The sequence below is a fragment of the Capra hircus genome, chromosome 14 (assembly GCF_001704415.2).
Source record: "Capra hircus breed San Clemente chromosome 14, ASM170441v1, whole genome shotgun sequence".
Lineage (NCBI taxonomy): Eukaryota > Metazoa > Chordata > Mammalia > Artiodactyla > Bovidae > Capra > Capra hircus.
The window spans coordinates 73,343,961-73,358,980 of record NC_030821.1 but is presented as its reverse complement, the minus strand read 5'-3'; the positions used below and the strand labels follow the sequence as shown (position 1 = coordinate 73,358,980).

The 15,020-nt window shown below is 41.6% G+C and overlaps 1 protein-coding gene across 1 annotated transcript in view; it reads left to right on the top strand.

Moving 5' to 3' along the window:
• Positions 1-15,020, top strand: part of LRRC6 (leucine rich repeat containing 6) — a 73,305-nt gene that overhangs the window by 22,983 nt on the left and 35,302 nt on the right. Inside the window, exons 4-5 of the mRNA XM_005688841.3 lie at positions 7,311-7,483; positions 10,566-10,792. Of these exons, the coding sequence (XP_005688898.2) occupies positions 7,311-7,483; positions 10,566-10,792 (400 nt within the window). The remainder of the gene's footprint in view (positions 1-7,310; positions 7,484-10,565; positions 10,793-15,020) is intronic.

Below are 15,020 nucleotides of genomic sequence, written 5' to 3'. Positions count from 1 at the left end.
CACGGAAGAACTGTACAAAAAAGATCTTCACGACCCAGATAATCATGATGATGTGATCACTAATCTAGAGCCAGGCATCTTGGAATGTGAAGTCAAGTGGGCCTTAGAAAGCATCACTACAAACAAAGCTAGTGGAGGTGATGGCATTCCAGTTGAGCTATTTGAAATTCTGAAAGATGATGCTGGGAAAGTGCTGCACTCAATATGCCAGCAAATTTGGAAAACTCAGCAGTGGCCACAGGACTGGAAAAGGTCAGTTTTCATTCCAATTCCAAAGAAAGGCAATGCAAAACAATGCTCAAACTACCACACAATTGCATTCATCTCACATGCTAGTAAAGTAATGCTAAAAATTCTCCAAGCCAGGCTTCAGTAATACATGAACCGTGAACTCCCTGATGTTCAAGCTGGTTTTAGAAAAGGCAGAGGAACCAGAGATCAAATTGCCAACATCTGCTTGATCATGGAAAAAGCAAGAGAGTTCCAGAAAAACATCTACTTCTGCTTTATTGACTATGCTAAAGCCTTTGACTGTGTGGATCACAATAAACTGTGGACAATTCTGAAAGAGATGGGAATACCAGACCACCTAACCTCCCTCTTGAGGAATCTGTATGCAGGTCAGGAAGCAACAGTTAGAACTGGACATGGAACAACAGACTGGTTCCAAATAGGAAAAGGAGTACGTCAAGGCTGTATATTGTCACCCTGCTTATTTAACTTCTATGCAGAGTACATCATGAGAAACGCTGGACTGGAAGAAACACAAGCTGGAATCAAGATTGCCGGGAGAAATATCAATAACCTCAGATATGCAGATGACACCACCCTTATGGCAGAAAGTGAAGAGGAACTAAAAAGCCTCTTGATGAAAGTGAAACAGGAGAGTGAAAAAGTTGGCTTAAAGCTCAACGTTCAGAAAACGAAGATCGTGGCATCTGGTTTCTTCATGGGAAATAGATGGGGAAACAGTGGAAACAGTGTCGGACTTTATTTTTGGGGGCTCCAAAATCACTGCAGGTGGTGACTGCAGCCATGAAATTAAAAGATGCTTACTCCTTGGAAGAAAAGTTATGACCAACCTAGATAGTATATTCAAAAGCAGAGACATTACTTTGCCGACTAAGGTCCACCTAGTCAAGGCTATGGTTTTTCCTGTGGTCATGTATGGATGTGAGAGTTGGACTGTGAAGAAGGCTGAGCGCCAAAGAATTGATGCATTTGAACTGTGGTGTTGGAGAAGACTCTTGAGGGTCCCTTGGACTGCAAGGAGATCCAACCAGTCCATTCTGAAGGAGATCAGCCCTGGGATTTCTTTGGAGGGAATGATGCTAAAGCTGAAACTCCAGTACTTTGGACACCTCATGCGAAGAACTAACTCATTGGAAAAGATTCTAATGCTGGGAGAGATTGGGGGCAGGAGGAGAAGGGGACGACCCAGGATAAGATGGCTGGATGGCATCACGGACTCGATGGATGAATCTGAGTGAACTCCGGGAGATGGTGATGGACAGGGAGGCCTGGCGTGCTGCGATTCATGGGGTCGCAAAGAGTCGGACACGACTGAGTGACTGAACTGAACTGACCTGAATGACTAATGAGTTTGGGCATTTTTAAAAATATGCTTATTGGCCATTTGTGTGTCTTCCTTGGAGAAATCTTTATTCAAAATCTTTGCCCATTTTGTAACCAAGTTATTTGTTGTTCGAAGACTCATTTTTATGTTTTGAATGCTAGAGTCCAGTCAAATAGATGATTTGCTGACATATTCTCCCATTTTGTGGGTTTTCTTGTCAACTTCCTCACTGGTGTTCTTTGGAACCCAGTGGTTCCTTCTTCTTAAATAACTCTATTGAGGTTTCATTGCTGTACAGAAATCTGCACGTGTTTAATATATACCGTTTGCTGAGTTTGGCCCTATGCACACACACGTGAAACCATCACCACAATCAAGGCAACAGGCCTGTCCCTCACCTAGTTCCTCTGCCCTCCCCTAGAACCTCCTTTAATCTCGTAGAACCTCCTACTAGATTGATCTTCTATGTCACTTCACCTGTATCTCTTATTTAAACCGCGTTGTCTTATTGTCCTATGTTCTGGGAGGTTTCCTGTGTTACTTTGGAGGCTTCTATTTTGTGCTGTTATTTTCTCCCCCTCAGTGTCTAGTAACACTCAGTGTCTGCTGGAACCGCAATGGGTTTGGTTGATTAGGTGCCTGTGTGGGCTTACTCTGCAGTTGTGAGCTTGTGTTTACACATCCAGACTCCTGCCTGGCTGGCAGCACCACGTGCACTCAGTGCGAGTGGGCAGGGGCATGGAGCAGGCAAGCTGCTCTCCCCACTCTCCTCCCATCTGCCAAGAGCTAAAATTAGGAGGACATTACTTAGGTTATGCTGGATTTTAGCCTATTTGTTTCACAGTGTCAACATTGGTATTTCAGTGGCCATCAAGGTTGTATATCAATAAAGACATAAATATTCGTCATACATTTTTAATGTTCATCCTCAAAACCTCCAGTGTCATCACTAAGAAAGCCCCCAAACCATCGTCAGTGCTGGAGCTGAGATGCTTCTCTCCATCACTGGCATCTTCCTGCCTTAGGAATGGGGCCTTTGTTCCCTCTCAGATACCACTCTCCAGCCTGGTTACCATAGTCTCATGTGAACGCATGAAATAATAAAATCTGCCTTATATCTATGTTCTGTAGTAATGAAGTGTCAGTCTATGATGTCAAAGAAAGAATTTAAACTCTCGCTCTCAGTTGTCTTGTCCAGGGCTTGTTCTTTTCTTCAGCGAAGAATCCCAAAGGAGGTGGAGAGTTCTGGGTTTTGCGGTATGTGTTGGCCACACACCACTAGAGGGCAGCATTGTCAGTACTGTCTTTGAGCTTTGGGAGCTTGGTCCCCAGTGGACACTTCCTCATTTGGTGCCCTGCCTTCCAGCCCTACTACAGATGCACTGGGCTCAGGGTTGCTTGGGGAGCTGGGCTGTAGGGAGGGATGGGTGCCCTATCTTTTGGCAAATGTGTACTTTTTGTTTAATTTAAATGTTTGAGGTAGAGAGGAGGGTGTGTATACTCAGCTCACCTACTTGAGTCAATCTCAGTGTAGTCTTAAACGTAAATTGGATTTTTGTTTGTTTGTTTTCAAACCGTAACTGTATCCCTCTTTCTTTTTTTCTTATTGTGGATTCACCAGGATAGAATCAAGTGCCTATTTTTTTCCATCGCTCCTCCTCACCCACCCTAACCTGGGAAGACAGGAGGGGCTTCTGTGAGTGTCAGCTCTCCCCCTTGGGAAATCACCGAGTTGGTTTCAGTGACGTTCAGACCCCTGTGGGCCACTGAGCTGGATCTTCTCAGCACAGAGGATAAAGGGTGGGACTCAGTAAAGGCAGGGGTACCCTAACTCCAAAGAGGAGGTTTTCTCTGGCTGGCTAGTTCAGCAGGAATTGTTCTTTCAAATGGCAGATGTGGCTTAATTGCTTATGTGTAAGCCTAGCAGAAGAAAAATTAAGATTCATCACTTTGAAAAACATAATGAACATTTGGAGGGTTCTGCATCTACAAAATTACAGCAAAATCCAAAAATTATCTGAATTTTTTAGTTTGTTGGAGTCTTCCAAATGTCAGTCTTTTCTTATATGGAAGAAAATATAGTGAAAATATCTCTCAAGTGTCCTAAAGTAAACTTAAGAAATACCAGGCAACCTGTATCTTAAGTCAGACTACCCCAGATATATCCTTTACACTTCACAAAATCCATCTAACATTTTTTTTTGCTAATATAAACAAATCTACAGGCACAGAGATATAAACTTAATTATATTTATTTGTCTAGTTTCATATTCATTCTTCCTATAGTGGCTGAGTTCACATTATTATGATTTAATGACTGAATTATCAAGTATATTGATGAGTTTTAAATAACTTCATTTTTTGGCACTTGAGGTGTTTTAAATTATGTTTGCTCTTGTGAATAAAACTGTTCTGAACAGTTTTGTACAAATTACCTGTTCCCAGTTGATGTATTTGACCAGGACATTTTCCTCCCCATTGAAATTCTGGATCAAGTGGGAAAAAAAGCACCTAAGAGCCTATTTTCTGTATTGATAGGTTGAATGCTGAAAAAAAATATATTTTTTTTTATATGATAACGTTGCCAATATATTTAAAATTCAGTTTTGAAGATAAGAAGTTACTGAGTCTCCTTCACCTATGTAGCTGAATCTCGAATATATAAAAGTGTTGAGTTGTTCTTGTGTATTTTAAATATTCATCCTTTTAATAATTCATATTTTACCTTAGTAATACAACACAGTGATATCAAAGTGTATCACAGTGTATCAAAGTGATATAGTCTGATACAAAGTGAAACAAATCATGTCTAATACAAAATGGTGATGACATCAATAAACTCTAGACTTAAAGAAGGCAGAAAAGCTGTTTTGAGGAGTAGAAAGTGAGAGAAAATGTGGAGAATTCGGTCTGGACATGTTGAATGTGGAATATCTTGCAGATATGTAGAAACAGGAGTGTGATCTTCAGTTGGATGGTCAGGTATGGGTTTCTTGTTTGGGAGTCGTCAGAATCTGGGGTTAGTAAAACCAGTGAACATGACTATTGTCATCAGGACCATAAGGAGAGGGGAGTATTGGGTCATTGATGGAAATCTGGGTTATATCCCCACTGATGGGGTGGAAAAGCCTGTAAAAGATCAAGAGGAATAAACAACATTATAAAGAAGAACAAGGAGAAAGTAGTATCCCTGTTTCAAGACAGTTGGAGGATTTAAGGGACAGTCCATGATCGGTCCCATCCTATGCAGCAGACTCTTCGGGTGACATAGTGTGTTGCAGAGGGTCTATTAGATCTGTCAGTGGGACGGTCTTGGGTCACCTTTCGAGGAGCAAGTCTACTAGAAGAGTAGAATGTTGGGGGTGGAAGCCAGCTACTGTGGGCAGAGCCCACGGGGACTGAGGTGGAAGAGCCAGTGAGTGTGGAGTCAGGGTGGCTTGCGATGTCTCAGCAGGCATTGCCTACCTCTGAGTTCTGCCTGCCTCTCTAGATTCACTTCTTGGTGCCTTGGCACATTAAAAAAATTTTTTCTGCAATTTTCTTCTTTTTTTTTCCTCACTGTACATAAGTTTATAGTGAAATACCATGGGTATTTTTTATCACTTTATTCTGAAGACCTGGGTCAGCAACTTATGCATAGGTACCCAGTAACTTCTGAATAGATGGATGGATGAATAGAGGGTAAGAATCTATATCTAGAAGTGTTAAGTTAGAACTAACTTATTTGGAAGAGACTGGCTTTGGGTATGACTAGAGAGGAGGGACACTTGGGATTCTAGACAAGGTGGGGACAGGTGCTAGGATCAATAAGGGGGCGAGAACACTATCATTCAGTGGGATTGGCTTCATCATACAGTCTTTAGAAATGAGAAGCACCTTGCCATCGGCGACACGATTGCAGAGCTATGAACCAATCTGAATTCTGATTGAATTCAGAACCAATCTGGTTCATACTGGTGAAGTTAATGTAAGTTATCAGGAACTGAAGTTTACCCTAAGTTTTATAGCCACAAAACAATGACAGAAAAGCAGTGTATAATCAGGAAGCCTGCAGGAAAAGTGGAGTGTGTAGAAGTTTGAAGAAATGGGTACAGAGCAAGATAGAACTGGGCTGTCAGCTGGCGATGGTTCTCTAGATACTGATGCCTACCAAATCTGCCATATTAATCCAGCACCTGTGAGCCCGTCACATGGGGAGACAGCCTTATGTGAACCTTTCTTACAGGGCCACCGTACAAATGAGGTCAGCTCTTCTTTGGCTGGTAGTGAGAACGGTGAACTCACTGCCCGCGGAAACTGTAGGCACATGTGCTAAGAAGTCGCATGAGAAGCAAACAGGTGATAACTGGGCTGGTTCTCATCCTGCTGCTGCTAGGTCGCTTCAGTCGTGTCCGACTCTGTGCGACCCCATAGACGGCAGCCCACCAGGCTCCCCCGTCCCTGGGATTCTCCAGGCAAGAACACTGGAGTGGGTTGCCATTTCCTTCTCCAGTGCGTGAAGGTGAAATTGCTGAGTCATGTCCGACTCTTCGCGACCCCATGGACTGCAGCCCACCAGGCAACTCTATCCATGGGATTTTCCAGGCAAGAGTACTGGAGTGCGGTGCCATCCCCTTCTCCGGTTCTCATCCCAGCTCATGGTTATCAAATCTTCCCAAGTGGCAGGCACTGTGCTAAGTACTTCACGTGAATCATCTTTTATTGTCTTCACAAACATCTCTGAATCGGGTACCGATACTATTATAATTGCAGACGAGAAGACTGAGGCTTGTGACTTTTGCAAATTCACAGCAAGGATGTGTCAGAGTTAGTACTTGAACTCAGGTCTGTCGAATTCCAAGGTCTCCACTCCTAACTACCAAGTGCTCATGGAATTCAGATGAGAGGAGTCAATTCAAACTTGAAATTGATTCAAATTTCTATATCATCCGGCTATCTCTGCAATAAAGTTGGGTGGGTCACATTTACTACAGAGTCTGCTCAGTGACTTATCCTTTTTTCTGTCATCCCTCTGAGGACCACGCTCGTATTTGTTCCATTTGTTCACACCTTCGGTTCAGTGCTCGGTGGTCTTGGAGCCACTGTGTCTCTTGTGTGACTTTATAAAGATGAATTCTGAGGCTTGATTTTATGGAATGCCTTCTGTTTGGGGGATTCCCCACCATCACCCTTTGCGTTGAGATGAGTCCTAACCACTGTACCTGGTAAAGTTCTCAGGCCCACAGATTCCAGTACCTTCTTTAAAGGGACATTTGTTCTGATGCAGCGCCCATCCCAGCAGCAGCTTATACCTGACCTTCTTCACCCCAGTTAGTAACTGAATCCAAATGTCAACAACCCAAGAGTTTGCAGATGTGGGCAAGAAAAGGATTTCCTTTGACCTGAGGGACTCAGGGATTGAAAGTAAAGGGAGGCACAGAAAAGTGAATCAAGACTAAGCCTTTTTTTTTAACATTAAAAAATTTTATTTATTTTAATTGGAGGATAATTACTTTACAACATTGTGGTAGTTTTTGCCATACATCAACATGAATCAGCCACAGTCATACATATGTCCCCTCCCTCTTGAACTCTCCCCCCCCAACCTCCCTCCCCACCCCATCCTTGGTCAGCAGTGCAGGTAGTGAACAGACTCCAAATACCTGCAGCTGTTACTTCTGTGATGTGCTACTGTACACGTTTTAGTACCTGGGTGATTTTTCGGGCTTTGCTTTCTTTTCCTTTCTCCCACCAGGCTGTGAAGGGCTGACAAAGCTAGACTTGACGGTGAATTTCATCGGAGAGCTGAGCAGTGTTAAAACCCTTCAAGGCAACATCCACCTGAAGGAGCTCTTCCTCATGGGAAACCCCTGTGCTGACTTTGACGGCTACAGACAGTTCGTGGTGGCAACTCTTCAGCAGCTAAAGGTATGCTTTATCTCCATGATACGAAATTCCCAGAAAAAAATGAAAACAAGCAACTACACAGTGATTCCTGATTTACTCCCAGCGTTTTCAGAGAATGTGTTGTTTTAGAGAATGGAATATTCCAGAAAAATCCAAATGAATTATTTGGCTCACTGAACTTTAAAAATTTTTTAAATAACTCGAATAAAGTTTGGAAAAATAAATGGGCATATTTTTCTCCTTTCTCATTCAGAATGCACAGAGTTGAACTGAGCTTTCTTTATGAGTTCAAGTCATTGTTATAGAGGGCGTCCATTATTACTAAGAGCTCACCAAAAGCTCAGGGCTTTTGAGGTGGCTACGTGGGCTCCATCCCTGGGTCAGGAAGATCCCCTGGAGGAGGGCATGGCAACCTACTCCAGTATTCTTGCCTGGAGAGTCCCATGGACAGAGGGGCCTGGGTGGGCTACAGTCCATGTGGTCGCATAGAACTGGACACATCTGAGTGAGTTCATACTGTTAAACTCCTGTGCCTTTTTTTTTTTTTTTTCACTCTATTGCTTCTTATTAACTCACTCGCTACGTTAATTCTCAAGCTCTCGTGTGCTTTGGAATACTTAGGCACGGTTCGTGTTCACTGACCCCGCCCCCTCTGCCCCCTGCCCAAGTACCCCATTCGGTAGGCCTGAAGGGCACCCAAGAGTTTGCATTCAGAACAGGCTCTCAGGTGACTCTGACGCCACTGGTCCAGGGACCTCATTCGAGAACTGCTGCTCTGTGCGTGAGTCTCTTCTGCCGCATCTCCCCATATCTGATGATTTTGCAAACCAGGAAAAAACACACAGTGTCTAGACAAATCCTACAGCTGAAAACATTTAAGTAGTACTATTAATGTTTATGTGTTATAACTCCAAGAGCTCCTGACCTGCACGTGTTGGTCTGAAACCTCTCGACTTCTCTGGTGAAGTGTGGAACTGTCCTCCATACACAGAGGGCAAGGAGAGGCCAGAGAAAGGGGCAGCCTCTCTGGAGACAGACTGGCAGGCGGTGGGTCTAATAAGCAAGGAAGCTTCCTTACCAAGCTTGTTCTGGGCAACAAGATGAGTAGGGCTCTGCACCCGCCAGCTAGACTCTCACAGGTTTGTAGAGAGGCCTTAACTGGGTTCAGTCCAGAGGGTCTCAACAGAACCTTCCTCTCTCAAGGCTGTGCCCCTGGAACAGCTCCTAGTGTGGGAACAATGAGCAGAACATACTTTGCAGGACTGGGGAGGGGTGAGGAGCCTGTGATCGCCCAGGTCCAGCTCGCAGGCCAGCAGTCACATCCTCTCGGTGACCCGCGCCCCCAGCAGTGGGAGCAGCATTTTGCCTCTGTACAGAGAACGTGTGGAGGCCCTGGCTTTCTCCCAGGCCTTGTCCTCCATCCTCAGAGGACATTTGTGTTTAGACTGCTGTCTTTTGTGTAGGCAAAATTGCTGGATTAATAGAATACATTTTTTTCCCCAATGTAAAATGTCTTTGATTAAAAGAATAAGTGACTCAGATAATTGAATCTAAAACATATATTTAGAATGAGTGATATAGTAGCTCAGACATCGTCCAGGCCAGTCATCATTGTACAAGCACTTCCTGAAAAAATGAACAGATGAGAAGCAGAATTTTAGAGACCGGGATGCTATGCGCCCTCTCCCAGGAAGGGTGTGGGGCTGTCAGCCCAGCTGGGCCTGGTCAGCCCCGCAGTGTCAGGCTAGGAGTGTGTGAGCCACCAGACAGGAGCCTGAATCATGGGTCAGGGCTGTTCCAGGGGCTTGGCACACAGCATCTCTGATGCTCCTGGACCCTTGCAGGGAGATGATTAGAAGAATCTTGAGATGAGGAAGCCTGGCCTTGGAAAGCTGGGGCTCCTTGTTTAAGGTGACACCCCTGACAAGTGGCCCCAGTGGGATTTGAGCCTAAAAGCCCACCATTCTCACAGTAACCACACTCCCTGCTTCTCTCTGGGTTAATGTGCAGGTCTCAGGTCAAGTCTTTCCTTCCGGAAAGACTGTTGTGATTCAGCTGCTACAACAGGCAACAGCCTCTCTTTGAAAATAGTGCTCATAAATGTGTTTACTGGTGTTTAAAAATAGGCTGATAAACTTCAGAATCTTTTTTTTTAATTGGGGGAAAATTGCAATGTTGTGTTCCTTTCTGCCCTACAACACTGTGAATCAGTCATAATCAGTCATATCCCCACCCCCGTGGGCCTCCCTGCCCCATCCCTTCCCACCCCTCTAGGGCATCACGGAGCACTGAGCTGAGCGCCCTGTGCTGTCTGCAGCTCCCCACTAGCTCCCCACTGGCTCCCCACTGGCTCCCCACTGGCTCCCCACTAGCTTCCCACTGGCTGTCTGTGTATACCGTGGTGTATATGTGTTAATGCTACCCTCTCAGTCCATCCCACCCTTGCCTACCCCCAGTGTGTCCACAAGTACATTCTGTACATCTGTGTCTCCATTCCTTCCTGCAAATGGGTTCATCAGTACATACCATTTCATTGAAAGCTTGTTATTTACTTTGACAAGAGTTGTCCTAACAGATGTCTTATTTCCTAGGGCTATGATAACAAAGTTCTACAAACAGGGTAGCTTGAACATCAGGAATTTATCTCATTGTTCTGAAGGCTACAAGTTGTAGATCAAGGTGTGGGTTGGTTCCTGGGCCCACTCGCATTAGAGCTCAGTTTTGTGTAATATACAAGGCCCTTTCTCATAGAGAGCATTTGGGACTTCACCTGAGATGTTGAAATTCTTAACACAATGAGCAGTTACAAAATTAATGTATTTTGAGAGCTTGTCATTAATAATCAGTTTCCACAGAAGACCTACTTATTGCTATTACCAGTAAAGATGCTTTGTAAACTTTATTAATTGTGTGAAGTAAAACACTGGTTTAGATCAAAGTTCGTGAAATTTCCCATTAATTACTTTGCTTTCAACTCCGTATCACTAAGGTGTATTATTTACTATTTCTAGTCTTGCAAGTAAAGTCCTCTTGGGGCTGATTCAAATTGCAGCTTCTGGATAAATGCACTGTGCTGGCTGGTTTTTTGCTGTTGTTGTTCCAGTGGTTGGATGGTAAAGAAATCGAGCGTTCAGAAAGGATTCAGGCATCACAGAACTTCCCAGTAATTGAACAACAAATCAGAGAGCAGGAGAAAGCTTACTGTCTTAAGCGAGCCAAGGACAAGGAAGAGGCTCAGAGGAAACTGAAGGAGGAGGAAAGCAAAGGCGAGACTGGGAGAATTCACACAGGCTCTGACGGACACTGGCACGTGGACATCAGTGCTCCCCTGTGGGTAAATGGGGTGTCCTCTCTGGTTAACTCATGTTAAAAGCAAAACTTATGTTAAAAAGGTCTCTTCTCAAGGTGTTTACAGTGCCACTTAGAGTCCAGTGATTGATTTGAAGAATAAATTATGATGTGAATTTTGGGGAAGACCATGTGTGATCATCCCATTGTTTGTGACCATTTGGTGAGGTTTTCTTCCCTTGACAGGGTGGCGGGGGGAGCCTTTATAAACTAGCAGCTTTAATTCTCATCTAAAATTATCCTCAGACAAATCTCTCTGAAAGATGCACAGGAAAGCTGAAATAGCAGGTGTACTTTGATTTATAAAGTAGGAATATTTTAGAAAAGTTAAATGCAAATCATGTTATTATACATCGGGCAATTTTAATTGCATAAGATGTTCTGTTTTGTGAATTATATAATGAATGCATTTTTAATGTGATTAATATGCCCCTAATTGGTCGTTTTTACAAACATGAATTTTTCATGCTTGCTTATTTTGAGGGAATTGCAACTGTACTCAGTTGATTTGATTCCATACAATGAAATCTTTCAATATTTTGATAACAGAATCTCTTAAACTTGGGAAAATAATAATTATAATGTATTTCAGATATACATAAATGTTAAAAAAAAATAAATAGGCAGCTATAGCTACTGTGTGCGCCACCACCCACACTTATTAAATGTTAATAGTTGGCATGTTTGCCTTTTTTTTTCATTTTAATAAATAGAATATTGATAGAGAAGCTCCTTCAGTGTTTCTCCCCTGTCCCTCTCCTCCTTTCATCCTGTGGCATCCGCCATTCTAAAGTCAGTACTTTAGCAGTGTTTGGTATAATGTCGATCCCACCATATTATCATATATTTACCCACATAATTATGTACTTCTTAATAGTGCTTAACCAGGAGCAGTTTTATTTATTTATTTTTTTTAGCATGAATGATATCTTTCTACAGCTTTGCTTTTCATTCAGTATTATGTTTTTGCTCTTTACACATATGAAGACACGTAAGACAAGTTCATTCATTCTAGCTGTGGAATAAAATTCCATCGCCTGAATAAATCACAATTTATCCCAGAGTGGGCATTCAAAATATTTGATAGTGAGTAATTCTTTGGCCCCGACAGATCAGAATAAGCACCAGCTCCAGCAATCTGTGGCCCTAGTTTGAGACCATAGGAAGGAAGGAGGAAGAGGAGGAGGAAAGGAGTGAGGCAGGAGGAGGGTCAGCTGAAGATCAGCCCTGATGCAGCCATTCCTCTTTGGCGGGCTGTGTAAGTGGCTTTCCATTTCTCTTTTTTTTCACACAATGGTGCACATGTCTCCTTGTGCAAGTACGGAAGTTTCTGTAGTATGTATTCAGCAGTGACATTGCTGCATATTAATTGTAAACATCTTTCCAACTTTATATGCGTTGCCCAACTGTTTTTTAAAGTGTACTAATTTAAACTCATATATCAGCAGTGTTGGAGAGTTCCTAATCTTTTGTCAATAGTAGATAATGTGGTTTTTAAAACATTGGCCAATCACGTTGGTTGTTAAATAGCATCTCATATTCTAATTTGCATTTCTAGAAGTAAGAGTGAGTTTCAGTATCTTAAATGTCTTCTTATATGTTTATTAGCTATTTAGATTTCTTCTGTTCAGGACTTCCACCTATCTTATATAAGTTGTAAGTTTTTTCTTACTATTTTATAGCTCTTTTGTATTCTAGATGGAAATTCTTTAGTGGTTATAAGGTTTGCAAATACCTTCTTGCAGTCTGTCTGTGACTTGTTTTTAATTTCAATAAGAGCTTTTGTTTTCTAGAATTTAGACATATTGATGTAGCTAAACTTATTTTATACATTTTGATCTTATTTATGAAAATTTTAAATATCCTAATGTCATATCTATCTATCCGGGGTTAACTTTTGGGGTAGGGTGCTAGTCATTTCCCGCATAGGACTGTCTGTTTCAGCCCCATTTATTAAAGTGCCATTCTTTTCCCGGATTATATTCCCTGCTCTTGTGATTCATGGGCCCATTTCTGGGCTCCCTAGATTCTTCCATGGGAGTACTGCCACATGGTTTTAATTTCTATAAGTCTTGATTTTTGCTAGGAGATATTCTCCTGTTTCAAAATCATCTTAATACTTCTCATCTCTTTTTTACTCTTTTGTGAGAATTTTAGAGTCAGGCTTTCAAACTCCCCCCAAATCCCTAGTGTAATTTTGATTGAAATTGCATTGAGTTTATATGTTCATAAGGAGAAATTTGACACCTTCAGGACATTGATTCTTTCCTTGCTGAACTTTGGGATAGTTCTATTTATTTAGACCTTCGGAATCCTTCAGTAAGTTTTTATAATTTTCTCTTTAAAGATTTTACACTTTTTCTTATTAGATTTATTTTTAAGTATCTTGTAGAATGAGATTTTAAAGATTGATTTGTTATTGGGTCTTTCTGATGTATATAGAGGCAAATAGTATTAAGAAAACTTGGTGGCGTAAGAGGCACAAGTTCGATCCCTTGGTCAGGGGATCCCCTGGAGAAGGGAACAGCTACCCACTCCAGTATTCCTGCCTGGAGAATCCCATGGACAGAGGAGCCTGAAGGGCTACAGTCCTCAGGGTCACACAGAGTTGGACATAACTGAAGCAACTTAGCACGCATGCAGTCTTGCTGAACCTTTTAAAAAGATGCAGTGGTCAGTCTGTAGATTATCCTGTATTTTCTATGTAGAAAAAACACATTTTAAAAAATAAATAGCAACTTGAAAAAATTTTCCAATCCTTCTAACCTCTGCTTTTTATTTTTTTATGCTAAGCCTCCAGTAATGGGTGGAATAGCAACAGTAAGAATGGGTATCTGTATCTTGTTCCCGACTTTTAAAAGAATGTTGCCAATTCATCATCATTAAGTATAGTGATTCCTGTGAGGCTTCTGAAGAGTTGAGTTAGTTTCCTTTTATTCCAAGTTGATGAAAAGCTTTTATCATCATGGATACTAGGTTTTTGTTAAATGCTTTTTCTGTATCTATTGAGATAAGCATGTTTTTCTGTTGATGTGTTGAATTAACATTGATAGATTTTTCAAAATTAAACCATCCTTGAATTTCTAGAATAAACTCACCTTGTCCATATTTTATTTTCAGTTTTTTATTGAAATATAGCTGATTGATAATGTTGTGTAGTTTTAGGCATACAGCAGAGTGATTCAGTAATATATATATATATATATATGTGTGTGTGTGTGTGTATTCTTTTTCAGACTATTTTCCATTATAGGTTATTACAAGATATTGAATATAGTTCCCTGTGCTACACAGTAGGTCCTTGTTTATCTATTTTATATATAATAGTATGCATATGTTAATCATGAACTCCTAATTTATCCCCCATCCCACCTTTCCCCTCTGGTTACCATAAGTTCGTTTTCTGTGTCTGTGAGTCTGCCAAACAAAAATTCTTAATGAGAATGAAACTAGTGATTTCAGTGATGGTTAACTGAAATCTTGTAGAATATTATAGATTCCCCCCTTTTTTTTCAGTACCATAAAGAACCATGGCTATATGACAAAGCATTTATTTTCAGTAATTTGCACTATTTTGTTTATTAAACTGTCCAGTTGCATTTTATAATACGTAAGGTGTTTAAGCAGAATTTTACTGTATATTCTGTTTGTACTCTTTAAATTTCATATTTTGGTCTGTCCTTTTGAAAAGCATTTTATTTGAAGGTCAACTAAATGAGCATTTTGTGTTATCTCATTTCAGTAACAAGAATAATAACAAAATCTGACATTTAATGAGTCCTTACCATTTGCCGTCCTGGTACTAAAGGCTTCTTGTTCTTGTTCTCGTTCCATATCATTTTGTAACAGTGCAAATTCTAGGGAGAGGTGAGCGGGAGAGCGTATACCTGTTGTGTACTGCTCGAATGATGTCCTCTCTCTGGAACAGTCTTCTGCCTCTCTGGCACCTGACACACAGAAAGACATTCAATAAATACTAGCTGAATCCTTGCTGAGTAAATGTTGACTGTCATAGAATAATTATTTGATGCCTTATGGAGACCTCGTTTAATTCTCTGACAGTCCACAAAACATGAATGAAAAAGAGAGCATTCTCATACTGTTTTTGTTTAGTCACCCAGTTGCCTCTGACTCTATGCAACCCCATGGACTGTAGCCCACCAGGCTTCTCTGCCCATGGGATTTCCCAGGCAAGAATACTGGAGTGGGT